Genomic DNA, 15695 nt, shown 5'->3' on the forward strand with positions numbered 1-15695 from the left:
ATTGTGCTGTTGAAAAAGGCTCTGTGTAAGATATGTTTTGTGCTTTTAGTTTACTGGACAGTGCCAGTGTCGCCATGGTTTCGGAGGGAAAACTTGTCAGGACTGCCAAGAGAACTACTGGGGAAATCCCAACGTGCAGTGCAGAGGTAAGGCAGATATGGAGCTGAGCAAACGACTCTACATACTGCTGAGAACCTAGTGTTATTCATACAGAAGGACATGCTAGTCTCCCAGTGTAAAGCTGGCATCGCTGGATATAGTAATAAAAAGCCCACACCTGTTGTATAAAAATGTTCAAGAGCCTATCTATGTGACAAAAATACAGTGACAGAAAGCTAAAACAAACAAAAAAGTATAATAAAACCGTTAATGTTGTGTAGCTATTAAAGATCAATTCTAAAGCAATCTTTTTGTAGAATCCCTATTTTTAATAAGTGTATTAAACAGAACCACATTTAATGTTAAGCTGCTGGTGTTTTGTTGGATTAAATAGGACCCAGTTATACCCAGTTTACCCTGTTCAGTGGGAGCTGATAAAGCCCCATTAAAAGCAACATTTAACCTGTCTTGTTTTCTGCGCAGCGTGTGACTGTGACACTCGCGGGATCGAGACCTCTCAGTGTAACCGGGTGACGGGGCACTGTTCCTGCCGGCAGGGCGTGTCGAGCGTGCGCTGTGACCAGTGTGCCCGGGGCTTCTCTGGCCAGTTCCCAGATTGTCAGCCCTGCCACCAGTGCTTCGGGGACTGGGACCGGGTGGTGCAGGACCTGGCGAGCCGCACTCGAGCGCTGGCGGCCCGCGCCCAGGAGATCCAGCAGACCGGCCTGACCGGCGCCTACGAGAAGAACTTCCGCGAGCTGGAGGAGAAGCTGTCCGAGGCACAGGTCATCGTGAACGCACGCAACGCCACCGCCCAGGCCATCACCGACCTCGTGAGACTCCTCAACCAGCTCCGGTCAGTTTAGGATACTTTTGGCAGTAGCGTAATTTCTACATACAATTCTAAAACAAAAATAAAAACAATTTAGTATTAACAACTGATAGAGATAATTTTGGGATGCTGTTTTCCCGCTTGAAATAAATGATGAGAATTTGGAGAATTTGAATAATCTAGCCCTTTGGGTATACTGGTAATTGTTCCATTTTAACCTAAGGAAATCACTGTTGGATAGATCTTTTCAAATCCCATGCTTTTGTTTCCAAAGTGATATTAACTGGGGTGAAAATCAGTTGTAAGACTGATAATCTGAGTAATTGTTCTCATTGACTGCTGTTATACACTGCTTCGTATTAGCGAGAGTTTACTGTACGTTTGATCAGATTAGAGCAGTTCTTTACATGTAGTCTAAATGAAATGTTCAGTTTCTCTACCGTACTGTTTGCACTTCTCTTTTCTTGCAGTTACTTCACCATAATACACAGTTCTAGTAGTATTGGAAGTCCTTTTTGTATTTTTTGGAAGTACCATTAACTGATACTCTTTCGACTCTTTTTTACTAGAAACAAGATTGAAGAGACAACAGACTCTCTGGACAAGATCGAGAGGGACCTGACAAGTGTGCAAGACGGCAACTTCGCAGCGAGCAATGATCTGAGCGCTCTGGAGCGAGAGGCCCGGGCTCTCAACCTGTCTGCCAGCGAGCTCGGACAACAGCTCGACACGCTCAAGAACTCCAACTTCTTAGGTACGGGCAAGGCAAGACATCCTGTCACAGGCTGCAGGACAGTGGGGGGGGGGAAGGGAGCACAGATTACTCATGAAGTGTCAGTGAGGATTGCTTCAGAAAGTTATGTGTAAATGAATATATAATTCCAAACCATGTAGCTAACATCATACGCTGAGTGCTTTATAATTAGGGCGTCTGATTTTTGGTTTTAACCTATAAAACCTGATAAAACATCCCCGATACAAAAAAAATGAAATCAGTGACTACCCAATATACACCGGAAAACACTGTAAAAACTGTGGAAATGGTTAATCGATTCACATTGACTTTATCCTTTTCACATAAAAAATGAAAGATAAAACCTACTACAAAAATAAGAAGTATATTTCCCTGTTCTTCTGGACAATGTCCCACCTTCCTGACTTGTATCTATCATTGATTAGTCCTGAATATTTCTATTGGAAACTCCATCTGCTAGATTTAAAACGAGATTACAATCAGGATGGAGGCTTGTTAGTGGGATTTAAAACTGTATTTAAAGGAGGATTTATAACAGAATTGTGGCGAAATGTACAAAAATGCCTCCACACAAAAACCCCAGAAGAATGTGCCCGTGACCATGGGGATTTTGTTGTGGAAGACAGCAAAAGAAAGAAAGCACAACTTAAGTGTGTAAGTACTGTCGAGTTACTATACATATTTTTACAGAAAAAAAAACACTCAAGCATTTTGCAGAGTAACCAACACTAATTTCATAAAGTATATCAAAAACAAAAGCACAGAAAAAAACTCAAAAATAGCTAAAAATAAGCACTGAAAAATACAATTAATAAAACCAGAAAAACAGAAGCCCTAGTTATAATATAAATACCGGTATTTATATTACTGGGTGCTACCTCCGGGATCAGTTACTCAAATATCCTAGTATTGATCACGGTTGATATAAGCAGAGGTGCAACACAGTAACAGTAGATTGTAAATCACATTCTTTATTATTATTTAAAAAGATGGCCTTCGCCAAGCTTTACTTTATAAAGGAAGGATGTTATAAAGTACGATCACTGAGGTACAGCACAGTAAGAAATGTGTGTAGAGCAAACAAAAACAGTGGAAATGTATCAACAGTGAGTAACCACTGGTGAAAATATTATGGAGAGGAAAAGGAGACGGCAAACAAAAAACAGAATGACTCACAGTTTCTCCTGTTCCCTCACCACAGGTGCCTATGACAGTATTCGCAGCTCCTTTGATAAGTCCCAGGCTGCAGCGCGCCGCGCCAACGAGTCCACAGTCGCCACACCCAGCACTGTCAGCCAATCCGGCGACACTCGGCACAAGACCGAAAGGCTCCTAGCTGAAAAGAAGAACGATTTCAACAAGAAGAACGCAGCCAACAAACGGTCCCTGATCGATCTGGCCGCCAAGGCTGAGACTCTGGACATGAAAAAAATCAACGAAAAAGTAAGTCTGCAGTCTTTGTGTTTTAATCTTAATATACAATGGGCCTGGTTTTATTATCACTAGCAAGAAAACAGTACTCCGAACTAGGTGAGACTGCATGGTGTGTAGGAGTCATACAGTCAGGGGAGCGCAGGTTTGCATCCTGGCTGTGCAAATTGGCTGGTCTACGATGGGGATTAGACAAAAACCTGCAGGGACTCCTCCTGCTACAGCAGACCCTACTGGCTAGGACACCTGCAGGGATGGCCTTTGTCCTCCAGAGGCCAGTAGCTTGCCAGCATTTTCAAGCAATTGGCTTTGTTTGGCAATCAGAGTACATTCTCTTACCCCTCATTGGTATAAAAATGTTTTTCCACGTTCCAGACTTTTTTTTTGTTGCAGTATAAGTGGTGTCCGTTGTCAGATGGTTACATATAGAGTGAATCTACAGTGGTGTGGCAACATAAATGGACGACACCCAACTCAAATGTGATAATTAGGTCTGGAAAGCTAAGCGATCAACAGAAAAATGACAAGGCAGTTGTAGGATCCAGAACATTCTAGCCAATTAGAAATCCGTAGTATGAACCAATCAAAGAACAGGGTTTTTTCCGTACAACATATTGATCTTTGACATTTTTAGAATAGCTGCCTCTTGGTTGTATTTCACTCTGTTCTGTTATCTCTCGCCCCCTTCTCCAGGTATGTGGAGCCCCCGGTGATGCCCCCTGTGCTGAGAGCCCCTGTGGGGGAGCGGGTTGCCGTGACGACGAGGGAAACAGGCACTGTGGCGGTCTGAACTGTAATGGAGCGGTGGCGACTGCGAATAATGCTCTGGAGAGAGCCAAGTATGCAGAGAAAGAGCTGAGCAAGGCCATGGGTGAGGTGGATGAGCTCTTCCAGAAGGTGAGGCGCTGCATGTATTGAACCAAACTGTACAATAAAATAAAACCAGGGGTCCCAGGGGCTCATCCAGTAAAGTCAGGGTGAGTCACATGATCTGGGCTCGCTGACTCAAATCCTGGTCGTGCTGAGTTGTCGATCTTGGCCTCTCCGCTCCTGTGGGTTAAGGGGGAAATCATCCAGGGGTAGTTACTTCATGGGTTTTCAGTGACCCCCACTGAACCAGTTGTAGACTCTATGGTTCAGTAGTTTGGAAAGATTTGTTGCTTACAGTACATTCAAGGGGTGAAAAATGGATGAATTTCATTGCCGATATTTGAATTGGACATTTCAAACTGGGGAAAAATAAGGGTAAAATTGATTAAAATGATAAAAGGAAATACAAAAAACAATACAAGTGATTACTAACAAGCTTGTTGTGTTTTTAGGTGGCCCAGGCAAAGGTGAAAGCTGATGAGGCCAAAGTGAGGGCACAGGCAGCACTGGACAAGGCCAACGCCACCAAGACTAAAGTGGAGCGCTCCAACAAAGACCTGAGGGACCTGATCAAGCAGATCCGTGACTTCCTCACTCGTGAGCCCCCTCCCTTAACAATAACATAATCAGCTGGCAAGGCACACTAGCTTTTAGGCTCAAGTTGCATAGAAGTTTTTTTTTTCTTGCCATCTGCCATTTGCTCTTCTCTATTCTGTAATACAAGTTTCCTGTACAAAATAGTCATGTTGTGTCCAACAACAACATCTGAAATAGCTCAAACTGCCATCCACATAGAGTAAAATGGTATGGATGAAGAACTATAAATTCATGCATTTCAGTCTTGCTACATTGGAGTGTATGTCAGTCAATAGGAGATGCAGCTGATTGGTTATTGAAAGAAGGTGTGGGGACAATTTCAACTCCGTGTGAAGGGACCCAGCAGGTGCAAGACAGACTAAAACAGAGGTTGCTTTAACCCTTTGTGGTCCATTTATTCAGCGCCTGTCAGGCACGTCAGGTCCAATTTATTTTCACACGCGCTGTTTAATTCAATGTGCTGTTTATTTTACATGCGCTGTTTAGAAGTAGTTTTATTAAAAGTAAAACAGGTTTAAAAGGCACTGCATGTCAACAGGACACTCAGTACTGCATCTCTAGTCCCGCCCCATCCCTTGTTCACTGTATTTATCACATACCTCTTCATAGTCATGCATACTGATAAATTATCTCCTGATAACTCGTTTTATCACCAAACTCCTCAATAATGCAATCCAAGTCTTTATGTTATTACTATAACATCTCAAAAAGCTTGGCAAATGTCTGTGATATTCTTTGAGCACTGGATGTGGAAGCAGCTATCTTCTTTGTTTATGTCCATGTTATGTCTGTGGTGAAGGGACTATGTGTATTGCTCAGATCCTCCTCCTTTTTTTTTTTTTCGGCTCCTGTCGGTCTAACTCGGGCATTGAAAGGTTTTCTCGGCTTTTTCCGGACACAAAACGACTAGAGACCTGTGCTTGACGTCTTTTTGATGAGGTCAGACAGGAAAGGGAAAATTTTAAATTCGGATCTGGGGTTAACGTGGTGTAGTGCTTAAACCTGTGTTTCTTTCCAAACTGCACATTTGAGATACACACAAGGAATGGATGTTAACTGCGGATAAAATTTAGGAACTATTTTGTTAGCTACAATTACTTTAAATATGTCTATGTACTAAAGACTGTCTAATCTTTATTTCCTAATTTCCATTTGATAGATGCCATCTGATACTTGCTATCTGATACAAAGAAGTTTCAGGTGATATAGTATTTATAAACCATACCACCTTAAGTGGAGTGTGGTAGCTAGACTTCAGAGGTGCTATTGAAGCAATTGTTGTGTCTCCACAGAGGATGGGGCGGACCCTGACAGCATTGAGATGGTGGCCAGCCATGTGCTGGAACTCTCCATCCCAGCCTCCCCACAGCAGATCAGACACCTGGCTGAGGAAATTAAGGACCGAGTCAACAGCCTCTCCAACGTGGACGCCATCCTGGAGCAGACCAACGATGACGTGCGCAAAGCAGAGCAGCTTCTGCAGGACGCCAAGAGAGCCAGGTACTGAGGAACCCTTAGAAAAGTTTATCACAGCATTTCAGCATGGGAGCTTTGCAGTTTCCTCATGGTTATACAATGTGTTTACCCTAGTTTGCCATGTTTTTTTTAAATTTGCTTTACCATACCTCTCTGTTCTTTTACTATGCTTTCACTGTTCTTTATTACAATTTGATATGCTTTTACAATGGGGAACTTTTATAAGGGAGGGGGCAGGCATGCTGGTCTGGGCTCAGGAAACAACATTCAAACAAAAGAGAAACATGACTTTTAAACTAGAACTACCAATAGAAACTAGTCAAGTCCTTTGACAAAAGTTTAGACGAGAAGTCAGTGTCTAGAAAATATCTATCATAAACTGCTTATTGTGACACAACGATGGGCATGTTTTAGGGTAGCCTAGAGGGTCATAGTCAGTCCTTGGTGGGGTGTCATTGTCTTGTACTGTCTTTCATTTAATATTTCTACAATCTTACAATCTTGCTTATAAATCAATTGGACAGGAACGAAAGGTTGCAGTTGTCTATATGGAAGTGCTTTAATATAACTGTCTTGTCTCTCCGTTCACCCCCAGAACTCGTGCAGAGAGCGTGAAGAACACAGCAGAGACGGTAAAGCAGGCTTTAGAAGACGCCCGCCGGGCACAGGCCGCTGCTGAGACAGCAATTCAGCGAGCCAAGAGCGACATTGGCCAGACTGAGGACAGACTGGCACAGGTAAAACAATCACATGCATGTAAACTTCCATATGCAACCTGCTTTATTGTTGTAGATGTAACAGCCAGGGCAGCTGCTGATTTCTCGGAGATCTCTCAAGTCAAGCAACTTTTCATCAATTAAAAAGCATCTTTATAGGATAGTGAACCTATTGCAGGGTGACACCCATTCTTTACCTCCTTTCTTCTCTTAGATCCAGTCAGAGACTGCTGCCAGTGAGAAGAACCTGAATGATGCCATGGACCGCCTGGGCCTGCTGGGCGGACAGATTGAGACCCTGAAGACCAAGCGTGCCAACAACAGCCTGGTGGCGTCCAGGGCAGAGGAGACAGCCACCATGGCACGGGACAAAGCGAACGAGGCTAAGCAGGTAAGCACAGGGTGACTGTTTGAGAGAAGACATATTATCTCCTGCTGGTGATTAAATATTGAAGTATGTACATGTGTGTATGTACATAGTGCTCCTCGTGGTCATGGGTGGCACGACACTATTTCTGCATGTGAGTGAAGGTGAAATCAATCCTTTTGGAGCTCTAACTAAATTTGAAACTGTTTTCTCCACACTGTCTATGCTTAAAGGGGGGGAGGCTAGTCCTTTTCCCCCGCTAGCAAATACAAGCAACTCTCCTGGTGGATCCACTCACACGGCAGAGGTTTCTATAGGCTGGGAGACTGGCTTGCTGGGGGAAAAGTAAAATGATTGTCAAGGCGTCATTAATGTATTACGTTTTTTAACCCTGCCAATCTTGTAGCCTGGCCCTCAACTCCGCCCACACTGGAGCTAAAATGTATCCCACAACTCCATAGAACTGCGGACAACAAAATCTCTAAGGAAGCTCATGGTCCAAGTGCCCTATAATTTCAAGCATGCATACACAGTCCATCACAATGTACTTGTATTCCACGTAACGGATTTCTCTCTGTATCTGACAGATCGGTTATCCAACTGTCATGAAAGTTATTGAGACTATAAGATGTCTGACTATAAGAGCTAAACAAAACAATTTAAATGCTGTACATATAACAGAGGAAATTCCATTCTGTCAGTCCATACATTTTGCCATCTCTATGTCACACTAACATTTTTGCATGTATCTGGATAACCACTTATGAAATTGTCTTCAAACTTCGTAATTTTTACTCAGCATTGTGTTGATATAGGTCATGTTCATCCAACTTTCCATCATACTGATACAGTGGCTCAGATCTTGAGTTTACAGACATGGCTGGTAATGCATGTTACTGACATACTTGTTAGTGTTATTGAAGTAGGATAATTGCTAGCTGTTATGTCAATGAATCCTCAGTGTGGAAGGTATTCCGAGGGCCTCCTGTTCATTTCTCAACTTGTTTGTTTCCCCACAGCTCTTAGACGGCGAGCTTATTGACAAGTACAGAACGGTGCAGGACCTCGTCGACAGGAAAGCCAAAACCGTCCAAGAGGCCAAACAAAAAGCGGAGAAACTGCGAGACGAGGCCAAGCAGCTACTGAAGGAGGCCCAGAACAAGCTGCAGAGACTGAATGGTAGGAGAAGGAAGGGCACTGAGGCCTACAGCCTGTGCAAGGAGTTCTGGTGGGCTCGAACAAACTACCAAAAACAACAGTTGTGCGGCCGCTGAAAAATAGTTGACCTGTTGAATGCTGCACAACTTCGGAACCTTATGAAGATGTACTGTTCCATATTAGACATACAGGGGGTGTATTCTTGTAGACTTTATAGGGAGATATGTATATCCCCTCAGACACAGTGGAACCTTGTATATGTATTGCATGTCACACTTACCTTTGCAGCTCATCCATTTGTAATGATACTTTGCATGGATATTTGTTAAAGTTGTTCCCCATACCATGATTGTAGGTCATGGTATTGATAGGGTACCTGAGGATAATCTATTGAGAGATATATCTTGGGAGTGCACGATAAAGGCTTGAGTCAAAGTGTTTGTCAGTTAAAGTCAATACGAATAAGAAAACTAATTATGAAATTAAACTTTGTCTATTTATTTTGTGATAATGCGGCTCCATTCACAAAGCTTTACTACTGTAATACTGTATTGAAATGCATTGACAAAGATATGAATATATTAAGATAGCCAAAATCACTTCTTCTCACAGGAACTATTTTGACCTTGTTTCTTTTTAGTCTTGATGAATATCTTCTCATTGAGTGTTTAAAGTTTTGTTGTAACTGTAGCATCAGGAACTACAGACAATGATGGGGGTGCATGTATATATAATAATACTGAGCTTGTAAAATGACAAACATTTCAACTAGAAGTATGTCTCAATTTCTCAGACAGTTTAATGTTTCTTTCAGTATTACAACTTAAATATGAACTACCTAAGGATAAGTTCATTGTGTTTTCTTTTTTTCCTGTCTGCAGACCTAGAGGTAGATTACGAGGAGAATGAGAAAACACTTGAGAGCAAAGCAAGGCAGCTCGATGGACTGGAGGACAAAATGAGAGGGATCCTGAAAGACATCAACCAGCAAATCCAAATCTACAACACCTGCCAGTAACACACGCTCACTCCCACAGCCAGCAACCAGCTTACACACTTTAGTTTTCATTATGTTCATTTTTTTTTTTGTGGTTTGGTGTAAACACAGTCCTTAATCAGGTAATAGACCTTTGGCTGAAATTAGAAGTACATTAGTTTCCGGCTAAGAGAACGCCCCTCGAAGAAGCAAGTGAAGTGTTCTGTTAGCCAAAATGTTCTCTAGGACAGAGTTGACAACCAGTCACAATATGAATCAATCAGTAAATAAATATGTATTGCTTTTCATGATGCACTTGCATCAACATATGAAATGGAACAGAATAAGAAAAAAACAATAGGCAAGTATATGTTATAAGCTATAATAATAAACTAACTGTCAAACTAAATTAGCACAGCGCAGCTCTAGATTAATTATGAGTACATGTACAATATTCAAGACATGCGCAAAATTATTTACTAGAATGGTGAAGCAACTCGCCAGAATGGGAAAGACCAAATTGCTCAGTGACTTATCTGATTAAGGTTTTTTTCAAGAGCTCGAACAATTTACAACTTTTGGTAGCAAGAGAAACAGCAGCACATTTCACCGTTTGTTTACATGCCTTTCTATAGTGATGAGGTGCACTCGTGGATATCAGAATACAAAACGAGGCAATGATAAATGATGAAAATATTTAATAAACCAATCAGTGTGCCTCAAGACACTCTTGCGATGACAGGTCACTTTTGAAAAGATTGAATATCTATTTTAATTTAAGTTTGATGATGATGAATTATCAGGTTACAAAACAGTACTGTATCAGTTTTGAATGAATCGCTATCGCTGCCAAAAAGGTGCTTTTTTAAGCAAAGTTCCTGTTTCTTTAGGTGGAGCATTTACAATGGGGAAAAATCACCACAAGGGTGTTCTCTTAGCCAAAGTGTTCTCTTAGGAGATGTTCCTATATGCAGAGACTACTGTAATAAAAACAAAAATAGCTTTTGAAAAGCATGTGTCTTCATGTCTTCTTTTAAAGGTAAAATACAGCAGGTGTACAAAATAAAGAATTCTCGCACTTCCATATCATTAATGGTATTTGGTTTGGTGGGGAACCACCTAGAAGCACACTTTAATAGAAAAAACATGGCTGTGAACCATGATGAGCTCAAACTTTTTAAAAATAAGTTTTAAGGATATAATGAAAAATGTAAACAATACGAGCATTGGGAATTCCATGAATAATATTGTACATGGGTGGGAGCTGTTTAATTATGTACACCCTGCTGTATGTCCTGTAACCTCCTTCAGCCAAGAGTCTCTATTGAAGCCTTGCTGAGCTGAAGATGTTAACTTGTACCAACCTTTCAAGTATACTTTCAAGAAAATATAAATTATTATTCTATAGCATATGGCAAGAAAATAGTTTTTTTAACAGGTGCCAACTATAGAAGAGAGATCTGGATCAGATATATAGTATTTGATGTCAACAGTGTGAGTTACGATCTTCTTACCCGTAAAATAGGACTTAAAGTTGCTATGTTGTAAACAGCATAACAGAGTTTATTTGGTCAACCTATTCACTGTATGCTGTTTTAGAGCATTTTACAGCACCAGTGAATCCATCTGGATTGCATCACCACTTCAAGAATAATTCTAGAATAGCCAAGGATGTAGTCCAGGGTGATTCCCCAATGCTGTCAAATGCTCTGAAATAATCCAGCTGGCATACTGGCAGGGTACAGGTTGATCAAACCAACCCCAATGTCAGAAAATACTTTTATTGTGTAAGCAATCTAAAACTGGATTCCTGCCAATAGTGAAATAAAAACTGTTTGTACACCATAGTTTTTAGTTCTCTGATCAAATGTTCTTTCTGGACACCCAATCAAAGGGTGTGCATTTTTACTGTTGTTGAAGTGCTTTTTACCAGAGAGCGAGTGGGTAGGCTGGAGTATATTAGTCTGTTCTATTGTTCTTTGATAATGCAGTATATGTTTTCTTTCACTGTTGGCAGGACATGTGGTTCCCTTTTGGCAAAGGTTATTAATGACAGTCTAGTAGGTGTACCTGCCTTCGCAAACCTTATTCCTTTCAGACAGAAGACTAGGATCTTGACAAACCTTTGCAACATTCTCAAAGCTTTTTGCTACAAATTGTTATTAGTGAAAGAAAAAAAAAATCTAAAACTACTGTAACACACTTTAAATGTTGTTTATTTCTGGTTTGGTGATAATAATTTGGGTAAAAAACATTGTTTTGAGAGTCTTGAAACTTGCTACTTTTTGTTGTGTTTTAACATTTTAATTGGATTTCTCTATTGATATGATTTGTATTATGTTTTTTTCTTTGTTAATAGTTTCATAAACATCAAGCTATCCAAAACAAATGCAAGATTAAAAAGACATAAAGAGAAAAAAAAGGCACGATTTTTTTTTTAGAAACTTTTTTGTTCAGCACAGCAAGCGAATTAGTTATTAAGGAGACTCATCTGTCTGGAGATTTCTTTTTATGTTAAAAAGGAATAAGATTTATGATGCATGCTCTTTAGAGGATAGGTTTTTGGAAACATGTTGTCATTGGCTCAGCTGGGAAAAAAACTGGGACACACTATTGTAGATCACAAACTGTAATAATATTTCCATGGTAGAAATCTCAAGAATGTTCAGGCTGATTCTCTGAGCTTTTTAATGCAAAAGAGAAAAATGACCATTAAATGCCTTTAAAAAATTCACATTACTAACATCCCTTGTAAAAGTTTGCCATGTAACAGTGTAATAAAGCATAGTGATAGCATACTAAAACATAGGTAACAGTAAATCCCAGAGAGGCATGGCAAAGCATGTGCATAGTATAACCTATGGGAAAAGTTCAATTACAGTGTGGAGTGTACATTACTGGTACCAGTATTGAATCAGCTTGTTTCCAGCTTTGCCATGGTTTAAAGGTTAGAGCAGCACATCATATTGTACTGAATGCAGTTTATAGAACAGCTAATACTTAACCAGAATCCATCTGTTTAGACTGTGTAGAAAATAGCTGCCATCCAAACTCTGCAAAGCCCTGCCTTTAGATCTCTGTACTTTTTGAGTCTGTTAACTGTAATAAATTACAATATTATTAATGCCTGCACCAGGACTGTTTATGAAGCCCTTAACATAATAAACCACTGCAGCTATGAGCCTCTGATGCAACTTAACCATTACAGAGGAGCTTTAAGAGATCCTCAGCCATAGTTAGCAGCAGTTGGGCTGGTTTAGATTAAGGTACCAGCATTAGAAGGGGTTGGTAAAACGCTTTTTATCAAAAAATGAGTTACATTAAGGAACATAATTCTAACCCCTGGATAAGCCAGTATTGCAGATTTAGGGTTAGGGACGTGGAACAGTCTTGACCTCTCCATTACATCCTGCAACTGATCAGCTTCTTCTTGATATAGCTCGCAATCACAATGTTCAGGGTTAGCATTCTGTTCTACCCACCCCTCTTAGAGTGGAAGGGGTTAGTTCTGGAACGCTAGGTTTATTTTACTTTTCATGTCAGGATTTCTTTCCAAATGTAGAGCAGTCAAAACTATTCAGATACAGAAAGTTTTATTTTTCATTTTTTCTTAAATATCATAGTTTTCCGGCTTTAGTCAGGATGACTTGAATTATGGGGAAAATATAATGTCTAAAAATAATAAAGCAAAGAATCGAATGAAAAGTTATTTATCACGTATTTTAACACACTGTGTGCTATATCGTGGAATAAAAGCTTTTTCCTCAATCAGAGTTGCACTGAAAAACTAGCCTTTTATTTTATTAACTAAGCAAGTGAAGCACAGGAACCGGTCAGGAATCTGAATGCAAATATTAAGCTTGCTAAATTATTGTGTTATTAATACAGATTAATAACTTGCATACCAACTGAACTTCCTGTCCTGTACTTGTCCTGAGCCAGTAGTCCCTGAAAGTAACAAATTCAAACTAACACTTCAGGCACCCGGTACTTTCCAAACTAACCATCTTTTCTGAAAATAACTTCATACCCAATGATAGCTGTCTGAACTATGCAACTAACAACTGATCTAGTAATGTGCATCTGAAGCATTATCCTGGAGTACATTTTTAGTGGCGGTGTTAAGACAGGATCCGGGCAGGATGTTTAACTAGGATGCTACTTTGCTGAAGTATATTATTATTTTAAATGAAATGCTGAATACAGTTATAATCCACATATATCACATATAGCTGTTAATACTGCTACCTCAAAATAAAGTACTCTAGTTAGGATTTACAAGTAGCCAACACCTTTTGAAAGAGGTAGTCATTTTAACAGGTTAGACGTGATGAACCCACAAACTATCCCTGCATTAAAGGGACCAGCCTGAATGTAAAGTGAAGTTTGGGGAGTTGGAGGATAAGACAGCAACTGGCGCAGCAAAGCACGGTAATGTGAAGTGTGATTAATTATGAGTAGAGGCAGTCCAAATCTGCAGATAACAGAATTCCTTGGAAATCGCAGAATTTGCAGGCTTCCTGCAGAATTCAGTCTTCCACAAATTCTCCATATTCTACAGCTACATAATCATAATAATCATAAACAGACTGCTAAAGTGAGCTGAAGTATGTAACTTAGTTTGACAGTTTCTAAAGAGTCTACTGATATGTTTGATGTGATTGTTTATGCTTGATTTACGTTTTCATAAGGCATTATTCACAAATACTAAACACATAAGATACTCAGCAGACATATACTTAAAATGTCTGCAGTTTTTCGCATAGTTCTCTGCATGTTTGGACTGCCTCCAGTTCTGGGATAAGCATGGTAAATGCACTGTGCGCAGTTATGTGATGCAATACATCTGCAGATGTTCTATGGCTGTCAATTAGCAGTACATCGGCAGAAACTGCTGTGGACCAAACTTCTGTTCCCTTTTTAATTGCTTACATTAAAAACATTCCATTGTGCTATAGCCTTTTTGACCATGAAAACCACGAAACTTGGTAAGGACACACTTTAGTTATTGAATGTAACACAACAATGCAACACAGTTTGCTTTTATATAGCGCTCTTCATGCAAGCATCCCTGGGTGCTTTACAATAAAAACAATAAAATAAAAAGGAAGCCAATGGCCTAACAATCCAGCTCGAAACAGATGTTTTTAAAATTGATTTAAAAATGTTAACTGTGCCAGCATGCCTGATATGATTTGCAATAGAGTTCCATAGGCAGGGAGCAGAACTACTTGTCCCTTCTGATTGCAGCTGACTTCTAAAAGCAACCAGAAGGCCAGCATTTGCTGATCTCAAAGGGTCATGGGATACTAACAGGCCATGAAGCGCCTCATAAGTAGCAAGAATTTTAAAATCATTCCTGGTGTTTTTAGAACTGGAGTAATGTGTTGTGACCGCCGAGTGCGATCCAGCACTAATGTGGGTGTCCAAACATAGTTCTGAATTATGATCTGGGGGTATATACAGACAGTCTCTATGTTACATGTTTTTACATACATCTAGAGAAGGACTTATTCAATTGTCATGAAACTTGGTTAGCAGAAGATTTCAACAGTAGAAAAATCTGGTGGTATATGTGCATGCAGTAAGTAATGTTATTTACTTTTTCATCTTACTGATATTATATATATTCCACATTATTTATTACATATATAGTCACTATGCTGCTTTAAACTGCTACTGTGTAAAAAGCCTACAATAGCAGAGCTGAAGGAAGCCATCTGCCTTAAGGTGTCAAGGTGCCTCAATGGCAGTGCTGAGTTATCCAAAGATTATCCACAAGATGAATAGTGACGCTGTGAAGAAATCAATGTAAAGCATGCATAGTGCCAGATGCAGTGTGCCCAGTGACAGTGTGTGTAATCCCAGCATCTTGCTTCTCATTGTGTGGAGCCTCTTAACAGCCAGGTTCCATTGCCTTGTAGGGACTGGTTCCACAGAAGCATGTGATTTTATAACCACACTGTACAGGGGTTGGACGGGGGTAATTAAAAACACCTTGTAATCTGGACACACCTGGATACAGTAGCACCTGCCAACCGATCGTCCATTACCAGGCCTCTATCAAATTGTAGTTTCATGGTTACTGAAACTGACTTGCAAAAGGGAGATGCAGCTTTTATATATCTGTGTACATGTGCAGGATTTCTTCAGCTTAACAAATCAATCAGTCACATGTGGGGCAGCCTTTTTTAAAGTATAGTCTACATATGTGAAGTTGTTTCCAATTTTTGTCCAATCTCTTTTACACATACACTACAGGGCACTCTTATTTAGTGCTCCAGGACATCAGACTCAGAATAAACATGTACAACAAGTTATTGTTTGTGGTCCTTTTAATAGCTTTGGTGCAGATTTATGTATACATTATTCGATACTAATCAAGTGGATAAATACATGGCATTAGTATTAATGGCAGC

General features: G+C 40.1%; 1 protein-coding gene across 2 annotated transcripts in view; it reads left to right on the forward strand.

Moving 5' to 3' along the window:
* Positions 1-9617, forward strand: part of LOC121298065 (laminin subunit beta-2-like) — a 53556-nt gene extending 43939 nt beyond the window's left edge. For both annotated transcript variants that reach the window (XM_041224845.1, XM_041224846.1), the window contains 11 exons: positions 50-146; positions 583-955; positions 1501-1685; positions 2887-3128; positions 3810-4013; positions 4439-4583; positions 5876-6083; positions 6655-6796; positions 6990-7166; positions 8162-8321; positions 9182-9617. In XM_041224845.1, coding sequence (XP_041080779.1) covers positions 50-146; positions 583-955; positions 1501-1685; positions 2887-3128; positions 3810-4013; positions 4439-4583; positions 5876-6083; positions 6655-6796; positions 6990-7166; positions 8162-8321; positions 9182-9318 — 2070 coding nt within the window. In that variant the 3' untranslated portion in view covers positions 9319-9617. The remainder of the gene's footprint in view (positions 1-49; positions 147-582; positions 956-1500; positions 1686-2886; positions 3129-3809; positions 4014-4438; positions 4584-5875; positions 6084-6654; positions 6797-6989; positions 7167-8161; positions 8322-9181) is intronic.
* The last annotated feature ends 6078 nt before the right edge of the window (positions 9618-15695 follow it).

The sequence above is a fragment of the Polyodon spathula genome, chromosome 23, assembly GCF_017654505.1.
Source record: "Polyodon spathula isolate WHYD16114869_AA chromosome 23, ASM1765450v1, whole genome shotgun sequence".
NCBI classification, from domain to species: domain Eukaryota; kingdom Metazoa; phylum Chordata; class Actinopteri; order Acipenseriformes; family Polyodontidae; genus Polyodon; species Polyodon spathula.